General features: G+C 41.5%; 1 protein-coding gene across 1 annotated transcript in view; it reads right to left on the bottom strand.

Annotated features, from left to right (window-relative positions):
• Positions 1–20,110, bottom strand: part of egfl6 (EGF-like-domain, multiple 6) — an 88,697-nt gene that overhangs the window by 15,574 nt on the left and 53,013 nt on the right. Inside the window, exons 8-9 of the mRNA XM_020533994.2 lie at positions 17,296–17,361; positions 13,347–13,646 (exon numbers count right to left, since the gene is read on the bottom strand). Of these exons, the coding sequence (XP_020389583.1) occupies positions 13,347–13,646; positions 17,296–17,361 (366 nt within the window). The remainder of the gene's footprint in view (positions 1–13,346; positions 13,647–17,295; positions 17,362–20,110) is intronic.

Genomic DNA, 20,110 nt, shown 5'->3' with positions numbered 1-20,110 from the left:
CTCGGATTCTCCAGCATCTGCAGTTCCTACTATCTCTGAAATAATTCAGCCTGATTTCAGGGCTTTGCAATATAAACATCCATAACTTCACAAGATTTTTTTTTACGGGTGAAATAAGAAGCCCTTTCCAAATGACTAAACATTCACATCTACCTGTTGTGTCTCAATGTTGTCTCGTAAGTATAGGGCAAAAGTGTACCAACTTCCATATGCTTGATCCCCATCTGGAAGAAATGTGGAAAACCAATGGCTTGTGCATAGTTTCATCACATTTGTGCTTTTGTTTGAAACGAGGAACTGGCCTTATGCGTGGGCTTTTGCACCAACTGTTCTTGGAGACTATTAGAAGGTCTGGCTTAGACACACACACACACGCAAACACTTTACTTTAAGGTCTCCTTGGTGGATGATTACGTCCTGTGTAATCTCCTGCAGAGTATTTGCCTGCTTTACTAGAAATGCACGTGACTTATAATGGAATTCCCAGACCTGTAGCCTCCTGTTTTGGAAGAATCTACACTTTAGCCTATTACTGAAAATAACTATGATAAAGATCATACCCCAGGGCAGTCATTTGTGTTACTGTTTCTTTACTTCAAACACACCAATAATGATCTTTTGAAACATGTTCTCTGTCATGAGATCCTGAGTTTAATTCTTAGTCTGAATATTTCCTCTAGGTACAAAACAGCTGCCAGCAAGGACTGTTTCTCTTATGTTAAAGGGAAATTCCAGGCTCCAAAGTAACTTTATTTAATAAAGATAGCATTTCCAATGTTTGATTTGTGACAATAATTCATTTTCACAAGTTCCTTTGTGACTTAAGTTTCAAAATGGACATTTTTCAATAAGCAGGTGACATCAATTATGTCGTTTGAGAAGAGTGTAGAGAATTTATTTTCACCACATGGTGCTTTCAGAGTGATGTCTCATTGAAATGGAAACCTGTAAAACCCTGCTGTGTTAAATTAGTCCACTTTACGGTCTGGCAATTAATATGGTTAGAACCACTATTTAGGAAGAAAAGGCTTGTATTTATACAGTGTTTTTCAGGACTTCAGGACATTCCAGACTAAAAAGGTGAAGTCACCACAGGTCCAGAGGACCATAGGGCTGCTCTTTCATTAGAGAGAGAGATGACTGGTGGAGGTAAACCTGAGGATCACCACACCTCAGGCCAGGGGAGAAGTTGAGAAGGAGAATCCTTCATGGTATCCTCAGTTAGTGTGGGAATTGAACCAAAGCTGATGGCATTACTCAGCATTGCAAAATAGCCATTTAGCCAACTAAGCTCACTGATCCCATGTTCTAGACTACTTTGCTTCAAAATTGCTGTATTGATTGTAATGCTACTTTTCTACTTAAATGAAACATGACAGGCAACTTGTGCACAGCAAGGCCACACAGACAACAACAAGATAACGCCAAGATAATCTATTTTAATGATTTTGGTTAAGGAATAAATGTTGGCCAGGATACAGAAGAGAACAGAAAGTCTTGTGATGCAGTGGTAGTGTCTCTACCTCTGTGCTAGCAGGTTTAGGTTCAAGTCCCACCTGCTCCAAATGTATGTTATAGCATGTCTGAATAGGCTAATTATAAAAACAACATTCCTTTTGTGGTAATTATACAGCCTAATGGTAAGGTGTCTGATGTCAGTGTGGATTGTGCTGTATTAGGGCCTCTTGTAGTTTAGTGGTAGTGTCCCTACTTCTGGGCCAGAAGGCCTAAGTTCAAATCCCACTTTCCCCATACATGTGTCATAATATGTCTGAACAGCCTGATTGAAAATATCTGAGTAAGAATTCCCCTATTGTTCTTCAAAGTAAACTTTATCTTATGCAACCTGATTATAATTTCTAGCAAACATTTTGTTAATTTTATCCTACAGTGTAATTGTATTGGTCCTGCAACCCAACTGGTTTTCATCACGAGTGAAACATGTTGCAGTGATGTTACCACACTAGCTGCTTGATTGATAGTCCTTGCATCTCTGACAAGTTCTGCTTTCAGCCCCACAGCCAGACTCGAGGACAAGATCCAGTTGAAGCAGGAACTTAACTGGAGTGGTGCATTGTTGTTCTTCAAGTAAGTAAACCAGAGCTCTGTCTGCCTCTACACTTATGGGATACAATGGCACCTTCTGAAGAAGAACCACCTAAAACAAATTACCTGATCTAATTTCTGTTTTTACGGTACTGCTACACTTGTTTACACAACAACAGTGACGGCACCTCATAGTAAACCAACGTATGGAAACTGTTGAGAGACTTGCCAAAATAAACACAGCTTACTAACTCCAGGCCAAATGATGGCAATGGGAATGTGAAGCTAAAGTGTGGAATGCTTTGTCACATTTTAGTTGGAGGACCAGTAATGTATACAGAGTAATAGGGTAGATCTTGTTTTTATAACCATCGAGAAATAGGTTTTATTTGACAGTATTCTCTTGGTGGTATCACAACATTAAACATTTGTTTCCAAAGATGGAAAATTTGCATAATTGGCTCTTTTGTTGCCATTTCTTTTCTGAGGGGGCATTCAACCCATCTTCCTGAAATGGTGTCTCAGAACTTTTGTTCATTTTTTTTTGAAGGGATGGAAAACTTTATGAAGCCCATTGGCTACAATGCTCGGATATTCCAAAATACCTATTTGATACTCAAGGCACTGAGATTGTGTCCGTTATATTTTCTATATAAGCACACCATGACTGGAGAATGAAGCAGTTGACATCCATTGACAGTATTAAGTGCTGCTGGAAGAGGGAGTATAAGAGCAAATTCAAATGAAAGTTGTCTCTAGTCTAGCCAAGCAAGATGTCTTCACCAGCATTACCTCTCATTTTCTTTCCTGTGGCACAGGCCTCTGAAATCCATGCACGGCAGCTACTTCCAGAACTGGAGGTCAATGCTGCAATCGATGTACCAAAGGCAGTTGCCATGTAGCCTAGAAGAAATGTTGGGCTTGCTTCCACCTTTCCATTCTCCCAAAGCTCTCACTATATTGACGACCGACAGTTTTGCAAAATTCAGCACAAGCCATGTTTCAAATTTTCAGGAATTTTTTTTTATTCATTCATGGGATGAGGGCATCACTGGCTAGGCAGCATTTATCACCCATCCCTTATTGCCCAGAGGGTATTTAAGAGTCAACCACATTGCTGTGTGTCTGGAGTCACACATAGTCCAGCCAAGGTAAGGATGACAGATTCCTTCCCTAAAGGATGTTAGTGAACCAGATGGGTTTTTCCAACAATTGGCAATGGATTCATGGTCATCATTAGACTCTTAATTCCAGATATTTTATTGAATTCAAATTCCACCAACTGCTGTGGCAGGATTTGAACCCAGGTCCCCAGAACATTATCTGGGTCTCTGGATTAACAGTCCAGTGATAATACCACTGGGCCATCGCCTCCCCTTTATCAATTCACCTTGCCTTTATCAATTAAAATTAACAAAGAAAATACATGAGCTGAAAGTTTGTTATTGCTCGATGATATAAGGACCTGTTTTGATGGATGCCTATTTCTGCAGTATTGTTAGCTTGAACCCTTTCTATTTTAACTCCATCAGCTGCTTACACATCCAGTCCAATATCCCTATTTTTCCCAACTCCACTAAATGTGATGACATAGTTCTGTAAGTAAGGTTGAATTGCACATTTTCATTTTACATTAATCAATTGTGGAAGGTTTGCTGGTTGCAAACACTTTTCTGTTGCATTCATCAAAGAGCTAATGACATCAGAAAATAAGTACTTTTCTTCTGTTCTCAGAAAAATCCCCAGGATGGGCTGGACAGAGAAGACAAAGAGGATCAATCTGAGCTGGGTTCAGCTGAACCTTCACAGGATCAAGGTCCGGACATTGCCAGCCATGAATATCTCTCAGTGCCCCCATAAGGAACAGTGGCCTTGTGCAGATTGTGCTGGGACCCTTAAGGAGCAGCAGAATTGGAAACTATCTTTAAGGAAAACCATTAGGCGTTGATTGCCTGGATGAGGAATGAATGGAGGACATTTATGATGCTTGATATTAAATTTATTGCATGTATGGCCTTTGAGACTTTGGTTGGTGGAGTAGTTTACTAGTAGCTTCTAAGCCTGCATGGCCAGAATGAAATCAAATAGATATTTGGTGAAGCCTCTTTTGGAGTACTGTGTCCAATTCTGGTCCTCCTGTTGTAGGAAGGATATTATTAAGCTGGAGAGGGTTCAGAAAAGGTTTACCAAGATGTTGCCAGCAATGGAGTGCTTGGGTTACAAGGATGGGTTGGATAGGCTGAAACTTTTTTCACTGGGCGTAGTAGGTTGAGGGGTGACCTTATAGAGGTTTATCATGAGGGGTATAGATAAGATGAACGGCAGGTGCCTTTTCCCTAGGGTTGGGGATTGAAAGACTAGGGGCATATTTTTAAGGTGAGAGGAGAAAGATTTAAAAAAGACATGAAGGGAACCTTTTTACACAGAAAGTGTTTCATGTGTGGAATGAACTTCCAGAGGAAGTGGTGGATGCGGGTACAGTTACAATGTTTAAAAGACATTTAGATAAGTAAATGAATAAAAAATATTTGGAGGGATATGGGAAAGGCACAGGCTAGTGTGGGACTAGTTTGGTTTGGAATTGTGGTCGAGGGGTCTGTTTCTGTGCTGTAGGGCTCGATGACTTTATGACTTTAAGTTGTCTGAATGATTTGCCAGCTCTTCGGGGATGGATGAAGAGAGTGGGAAGATGAAATTTGTTTTTTGTTCCCAGCTTCATGATATGAGAAACCCAGGGGCTGATTCCTGAACTCTTTTACTGCATAGTTTTAACGTGTACTCCAATCACACCTCTGAACTGTTAAAAAAACTCCAGCTTTTCTATGAGTTACTGGATAGTGTAACTGAAAAAGGCTTAAATTTAAAAAAAAACATAAGCTATTGTCCAATCATTTACACTCACTACAATCTGTAGGATATTTGTCCTTTGACTTGTTAGTTTTACATTTTCATTCCTGGGATGTGTGTCGCTGGCATTTACTGTCAATCTCTACTAATAACATTTTGAGAAGGTGGTGAATGGTTGCTTGACCCTAGTTACTTGAGCTCTCACATTATTTGTTTTGTGCATTATTTGTTCAGTTTTGTACTGAACATATTGTTGTTTCCGAGTCATGATAAGACTCTAAAGTTGATCACAAATGGTTCTCATTAGTTCTCCAGGGTGGTGAAACTGATCAGATGTTTATTTGGCTTATATCAAACAAAATGAGTCAGCCAAGCCGAAGAATCCCAAGAAATCTAATGTCCAGTATCCCATGTGGATGATAATCTTGCCCCCTATGCAATCAGATGGTCTCTGACATTGCTCAGAATTCTAATATTGTTCATTCTGGGGAGGCAGGGAGAATTTCGGACTGGTCAAGATGACCAAAGAACCCAGTATGGCTAGAGATGTGGAGGTCCAGACAAAATTAATTGTACGAATGACAGTATCATCTTTTGGATCAATTTCCTGGTTGGAAGTCAATTGACTAGACAGACATGCCTACGGGCAGGAAGGTACACTACAGCTGCAGGAAGTCCTAGATCATCAAAGGGTAAAAGAAAGGACACCAATATGAAGGTGTAGTTGGAGTTTGGTGTTTGGAGTAGTAGAGACTGGTAGTCAGCAGAATGGAGACCAAGTGTTTGTTTGGGGACAGTACTCATGTTTTCTCCTGGCCCAATATATTTGCTGCTCCCACCTCCCTTTCAATGCCCAGATTTCTCTGTTGCACAGTAAGAGCCTGACTTAAATATGTTATTGAAGTGTCCAACCTCTCCGTGGCACTGGGCACGTGTGCATAAGTCTATGTTCCCTTTCTCAACTGTACGTTGCCTGCTTTCTTAGGAGTTTATATTGAGACCGTTAAAGTTGCATCTTATCCCCTCCCACACCACCACCTGTTTCTGCTGTTCACAGCCACACCCAATGCAAACCTGAACCTGACCTTTGTTTAAATGTGTAAGCATGTATTTAAACAGTGCATATCACACATACTCTAGTGTCAGCAAACTCAGCCTTTAGCTTATCACTGTGGTGTAAACACTGGTAACATTGAATATGTAAATAGACAGTCTTGTCATTGGTTATCCATGGATTTGAAGATGATGTCAGGCTTGTTTTTTTTTCTATTGTGGGTCCTCATGCAAGTCAATTCTCAACCTAAAGGTCTTTGGGTGGATAGGACAGGAGACCCAAAATGTAGTGCTGGTTTTGCTCCCTCTTCTTTGATGCTCTGAATAATCATTTTATTTGAATTCAAAGCATGATGTAGCTTGATTAACAGATTTGTTATCTTTTTGAATAGTTTGTAGCAAGCTCCTCCCATTTATTAACATCAATGTTGCTCTACTTCAAGGAGGGCTTTGGAGAGGCATTGTTGCGTTTTCTTTGTTCTTGCCTGGAATGCTGACCATTGGAGAGTTGAAAAAACAGGTCCTTACTGTTGAGACACTCAGAAGTTATTAGGTGGTTTCTTAGTGTCCAGTTCATTATTGTTGCTTTTGCAGGAGGTTTGTCTGAACATTTGTGGAGCTGATGTTGGATCTCTTCATCAATAAAGAGCCTTTGAGAGACGTGGATACCAAGGTATGAGAAATGCTTGGCATATTCTGGAGTGTGTACAGGAGGTAAAGTGTTTGACTGTCTGGGTTGGGTTGATGTGGGTTCTTCTTTGGAAATTTTCAAGGATAGGCCACATCTCTTACATGCAGGATTGAGCAGTTTGTAACTGGCTTGCAAATCTCATGTAGAGTGGGCAATCACATATGGTATCATCTGCATACTGTAGGTCATAGTGGTTAGTTCAGTTTAAGCACTGACTGAAGTTAAAACATTTTTTTCATTTAGGCAGCATTTAACACTTGCATCAAAGGGCAACCAATTTTTGATTCAGTGTCAAGTAGATTGGAAATACCTTGGAAGGTATCACATGGCCCCTTTGACAATGGCTTAGGTTTTGAAGTGGACTGTTTCAGATCTTCTGAACGGACCTCTCAAATTCAAAACTTAATCTTGATCTTGCTCCTTGTGCACCATCTCTGCAGCAGTAACATTGTATTCAGTTCTATTACCCTAATTCACTTTGTATGATATGATCTGCCTGTACTGCATGCAAAACAGAACTTTTCACTGTACCTAGATACATGCAACAATAATAAATCAAATCAAATTAAATCAAAAGTCTAAAACAAAACAGAATTTGCTGTAAAATCTCAGCAGGTCTGGCAGCATCTGTGAAGAGAAATCAGAGTTAATGTTTTGAGTCCGGTGACCCTTCTTCAGAACTGATGGTAGCTGGGAAAATGTTGGTTTATATGCAGAAGATAAGGTAGGGGGTGGGGTTCAGAACTAAACAATAGATGGGGATAGAGCCCAAAGAGAGAGAAGAACAGTTTCACAGACAAAGAAGTTGATAAAAATCAGGCTAGGAGGGTGAATAGCTGTGAATGAGGACTGTTGGTGGATAACAATAGACAGTGTGCACTGGCAGACTATGTGATAACAAGGTCTGTGTGGAGTAGGGGGCTGGGACATGGGCGAGTTTAGGCCCTAAAATTATTGAACTCAATATTGAGTCCAGAGAGCTGCAGTGTCCCCACACAGAAAATGAGGTGTTGTTATTCCAGCTTGTGCTGAGCTTCTCTGGAACACTGCAGCAAGCCAGAGACAGAGATGTTGGCCAGGCAAAAGGATGGTATGATGAAGTGGCAGGCAACTGGAAGCTCAGTGTCATTTTTGGGGGCAGAACGTATATGTTCTACGAAGCTGTCATCCAATCTATGCTTCGTTTCCCCAGTATAGAGGAGGCCACATTTTGAGCAGCGGTTGCAGTAGACCAGATTGTGTGAAGTGCAAGTAAAGTGCTGCTTCACCTGGAAGGTATGTTTGGGCCCTTGGACACTAAGGAAGGAGGAGGTAAGTGGTCAGATGTTACACCTTCGGCAGCAGGGGAAGGTACTGTGGGGCTGTGTGGGGGGCTTGCTGGGAGTGAAGGAAGATTGGCCCAGGGTGTCCTGGAGGGAATGGTCCCTGTGTAAGGTGGACAAAGGAGGGGAGGGGAATGTGTCTGGTGGTGGCATCTCACTGGAGGTGGCAGAAATGGCAGCTGATGATATGCTGGATGTGGTTGCTGATGGGTGGCAGGTAAGGACAAAGGGAACCCTATTATTGTTGCAGGAGGGAAGAGAGGGGGTGAGGGTGAAATTGAGGGAAATGGGTCAGACTTCGTTGAGGATCCTGTTGATAATAGTGCTGGGGAATTCTCAGTTACGGAAGAAGGTGAGCATTTTGTTGAAGTTGGCCTCATCCGAACGTATGCAACGAGACTGAGGAATTGGGAGAATGGAATGAAGTCTTTACAGGAAGCAGGGTGCGAGAACGTATAGTCCAGGTTGCTGTGGGAATTGAAGGCTTAAGAATGGATATTCGTGGGCAGTCAATACCAGAAATGGAAACAGAGATGTTGAGGATGGGAAGGGAGGAATCAGGGATAGACCAGGTGAAAGTGAGGGCGGGTGGAAATTGGAAGCAAAATCGATGAACTTTTCCAATTCTGGATGAGAGAGGGAATCAACGTTGATGATATCATCGATATATTGGAGAAAACGTTTTTGGTGGGGCCAGAATAGGACTGGAATAAGGAATGTTCCGCATATCCCACGAAGACACAGGCATAATTGGGACCCATACGGGTACACATGGCTACCCCTCTGACCTGAAGAAAATGAGGTGAGTTAAGAGACAAAATGTTGAGGGTGAGGACGAGCTTGGCCAAGTAGAGGAGGGTGGTGGTGGGTGGGGATGGTTCAGGCCTTTGGTCAGGAAGAAGTGGAGAGCCCTGAGACCATCCTGGTGAAGGATGAAGGTGTAAAGGGATTGCACGTCCATGGTAAAGAGGAGGGGGCTGGAACTTGCAAACTGCAAATTCTGAAACTGGCGTGAAGCATCAGAGGAATCACAGATGTATGTGGGCAAATCAAAACTCTTCCACTCGAGTCAATTGCAGTCATATCATCATGAAGCAGTTGCAGGATTGTAATGAAGTTGCTTCTACATCCTTGTTTGACATCATTCTTAGAGCCTCTTGATTTACTGAATCACATCAGGATGAAGTATATAATAAAGATTTCCTGGTGTTGCTCTCGACCTATTTCTTGGATTTGTCTGGCAGCAAAGACAATGTTAGATGTTCCTCTGGCCACATGTCTCTGAGTGGATTTTGCAAAAACAGGTAATTGAGGAGAATGTGTATTAGGATTTTTCCTGATATGGTCAAGAGAGAAATACCTCGTGGTTTTGACAGCATTTATCCTTGTGGAAGATAGTTTAATTGTCTCGTTCCTGAAGCCGAGGCTAGTTCCTTTACCTTTCAAAGCCGAAGTCCACCAGCTTTTAAGACCTTATCTGGAATACCATCAGGGCTATACATTTTTATTTGTTTCCCACCTACCTGTTGCTGCTCTATCATCATTAGTGGATCATTCATGGATTCTAAACAGGATCCTGGGGGCGGGTGGGGGTGTGGTGTAGCCTGGAGAGTATCAGCTGTCACAGTTGATTCATGGTTGAGAAGTTGTTGGACATGATCTTTCCAGCATTATGGATAGTAATATCATTCTTATGAAGATAGACATCATCCTGAGTACAAAGGGAATTTTGACCATTTGACCTTGGTACATAGACTGCTCTAGTAGCTTCAAAAAAAACTTCACCTATCAGTCATCATACTGTTGGGACTTTTTGGACTTTCTATTCACACAACTTGACTTTTAAGCTACAGGGTGTCAGTCTTGAGCTGTTGGAATGCTGCATTTCATTTTCAGACCTTGTTTTTTTTTCTGCCAGGCAATGGGGGCTGCCTGTGTGTATTCTAGGAGTTTGCATATTCCTGCATTGTTTTTGTTGAGCCAGTTCTGGTGACAGTGCCTCTCCAACACAATGGGTTGGAGAAAGGACTTGGTCCCACAGTTCTGAAACAGAGTTGGGTGTGTGAAGGCTTGTCAGGTTGATTATGAGCTGCTTTGGGAATTCCTCTCTTTGATTGGGCTGCTTTGGGGTGGAGACATTTACCTCCCTCCTCTGGGACCTTTAGATCTTGTGATGTCTTGGTGTTAGGTCAATGTTCGTCACTGATGTTCTGCCCAGCAGGTATCAGTCCCCTGCATGGACTGACTAATACAGGCATCACTTAGAGCTTTGACTTGAACAATGATGTAATCCAGGAGATGCCAGTGCTTTGATCTAGCGTGCTTCCATGTAGTTTACTATTTACCTTTTTGATAGAAGATTGTGTTTGTTATATTGAGGCCATACTGAGCACATTTGGTCAGCAGGAGGACACCAGGGCTTCTCCCAAGGTGTGTTTCCCCATTGTTTCCTCGCCGAACACCAGAATCCCTGCCAACCCTGGCATTAACAACTTCCAAAAAGCATGACCTAGATTTTCCTTGGGATTGTGAGGTGAATGGACATTCAGCAAATAGACTGTTTGCAATGTTCTCATCTAAGTATCAGTAAATAAAAATAAATGTTACCAGAAGGAAGGAGCCTGTATTGGTTGAGAGTAGAGGCAATATAGAATCCCTACAGTGTGGAAACAGGCCCTCTGTCCAACAAGTCCACACCAACTCTCAGAACATCCCATCCAGACTCATCCCCCCATAACCTGCTTAATTTACACATCCCTCAACACTATGGGCAATTTTCCATGGCCAAACCACCTAGCCTAGATATTTTTGGACTGTGGCAGGAAACACACACAGACACAGGGAGAACATACAAACTCCACAAAGACAGTTGCCCGACAGTGGGATTGAACCCAGGTCCCTGGCACTGTGAGGTAGCAGTGCTAACCACTTAGCCACCATGCCACCCCTTCTCTTCCAGTGTTATAGCCTTTCTTTTACATTCACGACCCACAATTTCATCACCAGGACACTTCTTGCTAACTTTCTTGTCACTTTGTCATCGCATTTTGTGGGTAACACGGCAGAATTTGCAGAAAAAGCAGCAACGTACCTTTCACAGAAAGCATGATGATCATGTGATGCCAGCATGCAGACTCTTTCAGCGCCTACCCATTGTGCATGCTCAGGGCAAAGCCCATGAAATGATGTGAAATCGCATTATAGCCAAAACAAGTTTGTGTTTTAGAAATAACATTCCCCTATTCATCAGTCACATTATAGCCAATTCATGTTGCCGCGATACGTTTTATAGCAGAACCCCCTGTACAAGGATGTGTACAAGCAGGTTATGAGGAACTTGAAATGTTAACTGTTTTATCAACAGATGCTGCCAGACCTGAGTTTCTCCAGCACCACCTTCTTATTTCAAATGTCTGGCATCCACAGTACCTTGTTTTCAATCTAACTGCAAGCAATATCTCAAGCTGACCAGGATCAGAGTTGATGCATAGACGTCTTGCTGCTGCCAGGAAGGGCACGGAAAAAGAACATGACAAAAATGACAAGATGGCAGAAACAGTGCCCTCCAAAGAAATGTTGTGCTCCACCCAATGCCATCATCTGTTCCAGCTGCAGAAAGCACAACTGATATTCAATCCAGCAAGTGACATACAGCTGACCCACAGGCCAGTCTCCAGAGTGACAGATTGCATCATTGACCTGTTTGTTTTTTTAGCCCAACTGAAGATAAGAATTCTCCATATTAACCTCCTCCCACCCTGCTTAATTTCAAGTTATGTGCACATGTTGTTTCATTTTCCTCCATCAGCTTCCTTTTAAATGAAAGACTGACATTTATACACCCATTACAATCAGCAGACATCCCGAAGAAGTTTACAAACTTTTCTGAAGTGTATTCATTATTGTTCATGTATGAAACGCAGCCACTCATGTTTCACACCCCAAACTCATCAAAAAGCAATATGATAATAACCTAAAATAATCTGTTTTGTGATGTTAATGAGGAATGGGACTAACTCTCCAACCCTTCTTTGAAATAATGTCATGGGAGCTTTTACATCTACCTCAGAAAGCAGATGGGCTGTTGTCATAATGTCTCATTTAAAAGGCAGCATCTCAAACAGTGGGGAACTCCCTCAGTATCACATTGGAGTATCAATGTCGATTTCTGTGCTGAACTAAGAGACACTTAAACCCACAACTTATTGACTCAGAGGCAAAGGGCTAGCCACCAAGGATAGCCAGTACTCAATAAAGGGGAAGGTATATCATGCAACCGAATGGGTTTAAGAGACCTGATCTATCTCCAAGGAACAAACTAAAGACGTGAGCTTCCCAACGGTAAGTGTTAACGGTTCAGTATCGGACAGGGGCCGCTCAATCCCCGAATGTGCTCACACCCACTGTAACCGCTTACCAGGTGCATAGGGAATGACTTCAGTTTGGAAAGCATCTTCAAAACTTCAACCTGCCGCCCCTAATACTTCATACTCGCTCTTGTTTGAAGAAGGGGCTATCTCTAAGCAGACTTGTCGTAAGAAATCAATGCTTTATTGTGTGGGGTTGAATCACACCATGTATAATTAGTAATGAATATTTTAAAATGTGTTCATGGGGAACTCTTTGGTTCATTACGGAATCTTTAAATACATTGCTATATTAAATATTCAGTGATAATAATTGGAAGAATATTTTTGTTTTATTTACTTCCTTGGTCCTCATATTAATTTATGCTTTTTTTTGTCTTATTCATGATAAACAGAAAGATATTCACAAGTATGCTGTAGCTCTCATCACCATAATGATAATTCCTGAAATTTAATAATAACACATCGCCTATGAGCAATTTTGTAGAATTAATAAAAACGATTTATAATTCTTCAGTCATCAGGAACTTTAACAAATATTCGATCATTTATATTTTGCATTAATTCTCTTATTTCACTGTATACTGTTTACCTTAACAAGCACAGTCTCAAGTTTATAACTGGGGAGGTGACTTAAATTTTCCCAAAAATAACATAATCCAGAAGTTATAATTTCACATTGAGACTCCTCAACTGTATTGTTGTTATTTGTTATTGTCTTGATTAACAGTTACATTTTCCCCAACCTGTAAACTTTTACTTGTATATCTGTAATGCGTGAAAAAATGAGCATTTGTACAATCATGCTCAATTAACACTGAGTGGTATATGACAATTAAAAATGAAAATCTCTTTTCAAATGCTATCTCTGCAGAGCTATAATCTGCAATCTTTCATGGTAATAAACACTCACATAGTTCTTGAGCAATACAACAACAGATGTTTCATATTTATCTTTATAGTCTATGCTATTAAACTGAAACATCATCTTGGTTGCTATGTTGAAGAGGTTTAACTTACCAAATACATCTCCCCTGGGATTCAGCTCCTCAGAGTCAATGTAGTTCTCAATCTCATCTGCTGTGCTCTCATAACCGAGATCAAGTTCTTTCTCATCGTGGTTCCCAAAGTAAATACTATCCTCATAGTCAAATGGCTGGAGACGGTCCTGGGGATGGGGCGTGGCTACAGGTTGAGGAATAATGTTCTTTATCACTTCACTCTTTCTCCCATTATTTCTGTTTGCCAGGATTTTCTTTATCTCTTTTCTGCCTCCTCCCAAAATCACAGGCCCCTCTTCGTAAGGGATTTCAGGTACAACTGAGAGAGAAATATTTAATATATTATATAATATTTGTGCACAGCATCTTCAAATCTATAATCTGACCAAAAGAAACACATATCGAGTTCTTTTTTATTAATACTATCGAGGGTCCAATTTTCTTTCCATGAATTCTTACGGCATCTCATCTTGTTTTTCAAAAAAAAATTTCAAAGTCGTGCAGAACAGAAACAGACACTTCAGTCCAACCAATCTGTGCCAACCATAATCCCAAACTAAACTAGCCAAATCTGCCTGCACTTGGCCGTTAACCCTCCAAAGATCTCTCATTCATGTACTTATCTAAATGTCTTTTAAATGAACCAAGTAATTGTACCTGCATCCACCACTTCCTCTGCAAAGTTTGTTCCACACACGAATCACTCTCTGTGTAAATCCCGTTTGTCTTTCTTTGTTAACCCTCCAAACCCATATCATTTTATTAGCTAACAGGCTCAATAGATGAGAGCTGTCAATACTCCAGGAAATGAATATGAATCTTCGGGATGCTGCTGTAAGCAACTCAGGAAAATAATCATGAGCATATTTTTTAAAAATGTAATTTTAACTCCTTTTCTTCTGGGCTCTGCATTAGCCAAGGTTCTGGATGCATAGAGTATTGGGTGTTCCTCTCCATTAAGCCACATATGAACTATTACTACCCCGATGCTGTATGGGGAGGCATCACATGTCAATATCAGACTTCGCTTGGAATCATAGTGTGCCAACACCTTAGAGGATGAAAGCAGTTTCTTCACCTTCCAGAAAGCCATGGCTTGTCTATGTGACCTTTACCAAGGCTGATCCTTTTTTAAAGAGTTGATGCAAGGTTTCCAGGATGGAGGCCAGGTTATATATTAACTTCCCATAATAATTCACCAGCCCAAGGGAAAGCCTAAGCTCCAGTACAGATGTGGGAGCCAGGGCACCTTTGATCACCCTCACTTTATCTTCCAATGGGTGTAATCCAGTTTTGTCAACTCTGTAACCCAAGTAGATCACTTGGGGCACCTGGAACACACATTTTTGCCTTCTAAGGCATACATCCACCAGGAGAAACATCTAAGGACTGAGTCCAAGTTCTGAAAATGCTCCTTATTGGTCTCCCCTGTTATTAACATGTCATCTAGGGATGGGCAAGAAATGCTGGTCAGCCAGCGACACCGACATCCCACAAATGATTAGTAAAAAAAGGTCCAGATAAATGGTGACCTTGTAAAATGCTCTCCACCATCTGCTAAAAGATTGCGCAGGCTGATGGTACCTCAAATGGCAGTCTCATATATTGGTACAAACCTTTACGGGAATTAATTGTAGCATTCTTCTGGAAATCCTCATCGAACTGCAGTTGTGAGTACACATGATTCATGTCCAGCTTCGTGAAGGACAGTGCCTTCTGCGACTGCATGTAAATCCTCACTGCCAGGGATTGGGTATCCAACCAGTTGTGAAAAGTGGTTGACTGTTTGTTTAAAGTCCCCACAAAGACGAACCTACCCATTGAGCTTCACAAGCAAATCTTTCTTCTAAATCTGCTGATACATCTGTGCTAATGTATGTAAGCTTCTAACATTTGAATATCTTTGGACATCTTAATTCACCCTCTGTGAATGTCTTCCTGGTGAAATAGAGATTTTCATATCTGTAACGAAGGATTGTGTTTATTTACAATTATCTGACTGGCACTGATCTCTCTTTTTTGAAAGACAAAAGGTTATGGCCTTGTGCTTGAACTTGTGTTAACTCATCATCTAACATGAAAACCAAACCTGCTGTATCAATTTGTTCAGCAGATTACTTTGCTCTCTCATCGGCTGTGTTTTTATTAACTCATAAGGTGTGAGTGACCAGCATTTATTGTTAATCTCTAATTGCCCTTGAGAAGGTGGTGGCAAACTGTCTTTTTGGACCATTGCAATCCTTGGGGTGTAGAATACACCCAGGGTGCTTTTAGGGAGGATGTTTCAGTATTTTGACTCAGTGACAATGAGAATTCTATGTCATGATGTTATATGACCTTGAAGGGAACTTACAGGCGGTTGTGTTCCCATTCACTTGCTACCCTTGTCTTTCCAGGTGGTAGAAATTGCAGGTTTAGAATATGGTTGTCTAAGGAGCTTTGGTGAATTTCTGCAGTGCACATTGTAAATATGGAGGAAGTGAATGATTCTTTAATGTGTTAATCAAGTGGGCTGCTTTGTCCTGGAGGTTGCTGAGCATCTTGACTGTTGGAAGTGTACCTATCTAGACAAGGGAAGCATGTTCCATCATATTCCTGACCTGTGTCTTTCACACAGCAGCAGGTGAGCCAACTCCATTCAAATTTAGCAAAACTTCAATCAAAGATTTGTCAATGAGCTGAAATGCATTTTACTACCTGTTCTTGTTCTCAGTATTTGCTTCCTTTTTTAATTTGTTCATGGCATGTGGGCATTGGAGAGATCTTTTCCAATTGATTAAGTTCTGTCACATTTAACATCTTCGTATGAGCAAGCATTTGGTGTTTTTGCAGCTATGAAAATGAATCCTACTTTGGCAATCTTCTGCAAGTCATGAATAGTTTCACAGATGTAGCATACTTTTTTGTCATAATTGGGCACTGTTTGTGCATGTAAAGCTTCTTTGTTTCACTGCATTCGTAATATCTTCCTTTTGGCCTACTTCGTATGTTGGTTCATCACGTGTATCTGTGGAGTATTTGTACCTTTATAAAGTGGATAGCTTTTGTTAGTCCTCTGTGACAATGTTGTCTTTCTCCTCTTAACATTTGCCTGTAACTATTCTGGTTTCCTGGTTTCCAGTTTCACTTGAAAAATTTTTCAAAGTCAAATCTTCTTTGGACTGGAATAAATCTGATAAAGACTCATCAGTAATTCCAGTAACAATTCCGACTTTTATGAGTTCTGATTTCAAAATTTGATAGTCACAGTTTTCCGTTAATCTGCAGAGACCATTTAATAAATTATCTATGAATTTCACGTGGATGCTTAACTCTGTTTGAGAATTTTGCTTGTTCTCAGATTATGGAGCACAGAATTGTGTCGTCTTCATGGAAGGAACGGTGGTCTCCTTTAAAATTGCCTACAGTTTTAAATCTATCTCGGTATTTCTGCCGCAGGTGTGGGAATATTGATTATATATGGCAAAAGCATATGTTGTCTGGAATGGAAGGTTTGAGATATAAAAATAAACTGGAAAGACTGGGATTTATTTCACTGGAGCATAGGAAGTTGAGGGGTGACCTTATTGAGGTTTATAAAATCACAAGGGCCATAGCTAAGTGACAAAGATCTTTTCCCTAGGGTGGGGGATTTCAAAACTAGGAGGCATATTTTTAAAGTGAGAAGAGAAAGGTTTAAAAAGGACATGAGAGGCAACATTTTTACACAGAGTGTGGTTCATATGTGGAATGAACTGCCAGAGAAAGTGGTGGGTGCAGGTACGGTTACAATGTTTAAAAGACATTTGGATAAATTCATGAATAGGAAAGGTTTGGAGGGATATGGGCCAACAGATGTAGGTGAGACTAGTTTAGTTTGGGAACATGATCAGTGTGGACTGAAGGGTCTTGTTTCCATGATGTATAACACTGTGACTTTATGTGTAGAGGATATTTGACAGATTGCAAAATAATCACTACGTTCTCACCATTGAGGATTTCATCATCGGCACTGCCTTGTTCTGTCTCAAAGGTTCCTTCGAGGAAAGGTTTAACTATAAAAGAAAGATTTGTTTATCAACTTCTTATAGATTGTTGTTTGTTGTATCTGAGCAAAAAAGAAACTTTACATATATTTGTTGTATTTCAGTAAAAACAATTAGGAGAGGACAAACATAACAGTCAACTGCTAGTATGAGAGCACACTTTGGCCCTTTTAAGTTGGTTGAAGATTATATGGTAAGCCATCCTCGAGCTTGCATCACTGACACTTCAGAACTAACCACTGACTATCAGAACGTTGAAGCTAATGCCTCTAAAGACCTTATTATTTGGCACTAAAACTTCCAAGGTGGCTTTGCAGGTATTCAAAATAGTATGCCCTTTTACTTTGCGCTATCTTGACAGCCCATTTCTGTCCATCCATCCTGTGTGGAGACTCACCACATTGAACTTCGCCCCAACTCTCCTCCCTGACCCCGAACCCTGACATTACAACTTAATGATGCCCACCCTGCTCCTCCATGCTCCCCTGTGGAAGCCACGGTGGGTGGACACTGCCATTAAACATCCTCCCCTCGCCTACCATGCCCTCCAATGCTGTTCTGCATTGGCTCCCTTCTTGTCATCCTCATTGTCCTCACCTCAACAAATTCCACTGCTTCCCTCCAGGCCCAGCCTTGAATCCCCCCAACGGCCCCCCCCCCCCCCCTGCTTCTGGCAGTGATTCTTCCACTGCCCCTCATTGCACCCTCCTGAAAGTTTGTCAGATGGACCTTCGAACTGTATTCACTCCAGACCTTGGACTGATTTTGAGGAGCAGCCCCTAGGCATGACTGACCTGAACACTGAACACTATATTTGCAGCTCCCACACCCACCCCCCACCCCGAACCGCTGGTACGCAATTCTCCTGACTTCTTGTGCTAGCCCTGCAGGATTGGCTGCTGGACATCCCTGGACTGTACAAGGACAGATGCCCTGATGGTGAGTATGCCAATCAGATGACTGACCTTGATGTAGAGTGTGCCAGTGACTGAGGATACCGGGAGATTTTGACAGATAGGAGACCCCCACCACTTGACTGGACTGAGGATGCATCCCTAGCAGTTCTTGTCTTGGCATTTGCTTTAATGAATATGTAATGTGTTGTCAGGCAGGCACATGCTGTAGGTGTTAAATTGACATCTTGGTGTGCTGTAGAGCAAGACATTTCCCACCCCTGGACATATACCTACTAACAAGCACAACGAGGCTGTATCTGTGCTAAAGAGCAACTCAATACATCAGGATTGGATCTGCCTAGAGATCCAATGCACTTTCAAATATAGTATGGCAAGGCATAGAAACTGTGAACACTAAGAGAGCCAGCGAACCACCTAGTCCAACCCTTGATTGGGGTACCTCTCTATGCACGCAGTGTCCCTTCACTGCAGCCTTTCAGTGATAGCTGCCAGAGTGCCATGCAATGTGACTCTGTAAGCGGCCTGCAACTATATCAGAGAGGTGCCATGACTGGCACATGCTGGATGCCAATGTCTGTGGATGGGGGTGCATGTAGGTTGTGTCCTGAAATGTACTTTGGTTGAACACGATTTGGAGGTCATTCAGAGCAAGCCTTGAGCTGAATCCACCAAATACCAGCTGCAGTATCCATTTTGAGTTTTCTTGACACTTCGTTTGTGGGGGGAGAGTGGTAAGATAGAAAGCTGAATATTAATTAGGCATGCTGGGCTGTCAACAAGGTGATGAACAAGCAATAATCCCCTGTAATTTGCAACATGCACTGCCCTAGTGTGAAACTCGCTATACTATTTATAGAAAGCATAAAAGGTGCAGTGATGCCCCCACCATTGACATAGGCCTCATTGCACTTCTCTTCTGATTCATTCACAAACCTTATCCTTGCCCATGTTGCTCAGACCCTTACACGATTCCATCCTCTGACTTTGGGTTCAACACAGACTGGTCAAGGTGGATGCAAAGTCAAGAACTGTCTTGAGGCTTAAACTTCAAAGTAATGTTATCTATTATACTTTCAGATTAAATACTACTATTTATAGTAACATAGTTGGACCACGTTCTGATCTTAGATTAGTGCTTACTTAATGTATTTTGTTTATGTGTTCATCTCCGTGAGGTTTTAAGACTCTCTCCCATTCTAAAGTGTATTGTAGTGGTCTTGTCTGTTCTGACTGTGCCCGCTCTGTACTATTTGTGCCTGTATTGTGCAGCTATCATTGCAAGCTTCCTCCAGGGTCCCAAATCCATTAAACACCAGGCAACATTGAAATAGACCTGCAGCACTGGAGAGACCCGGAGCATTAAATGGCCCAAGGCTCTGGAAGGTATTGGCAATTAGAAAGGCTTGGCAGTCTGGAGTTCAGGAGAGGTTTGGACATTCTGTGATTCTGTATAGTTATGTGAAGTGAGGCTGTACAGCCATTGTATTTTAATAATTCCTTTCTTCACCTCATCCTTCCCTGTTTCTATAACCTCTGCCCATTGTACAAAACCACCCAGTGAACTCTGAACTCTTCCCACTCTGATCTCTAATGTATGGTCTCCTTCTTTCTCACTACCATTGGTAGCCAAGGGCTTCAAAGTCATGTCCATTTCTTGGGAATTCTCTCCCTCAAGCCCTTTATCTCTCCACTTCTTCCTCATCATTTAAGACCCACCTTAAAACCAGCCTGATGATTTTTCTCATTGTTGACTATACATCCTTTTTCACTCTACATCTTGATTAAATTCTATCTCCGTTAGATGCAGGTTATAATTTGTGTTTTCACAGATTCAGGTACAA

This window comes from Rhincodon typus, chromosome 11 (assembly GCF_021869965.1).
Source record: "Rhincodon typus isolate 14 chromosome 11, sRhiTyp1.1, whole genome shotgun sequence".
Classification (NCBI taxonomy): Eukaryota; Metazoa; Chordata; class Chondrichthyes; order Orectolobiformes; family Rhincodontidae; genus Rhincodon; species Rhincodon typus.
The sequence above is the reverse complement of the archived record's forward strand: the minus strand, read 5'-3'. Positions and strand labels throughout refer to the sequence as shown.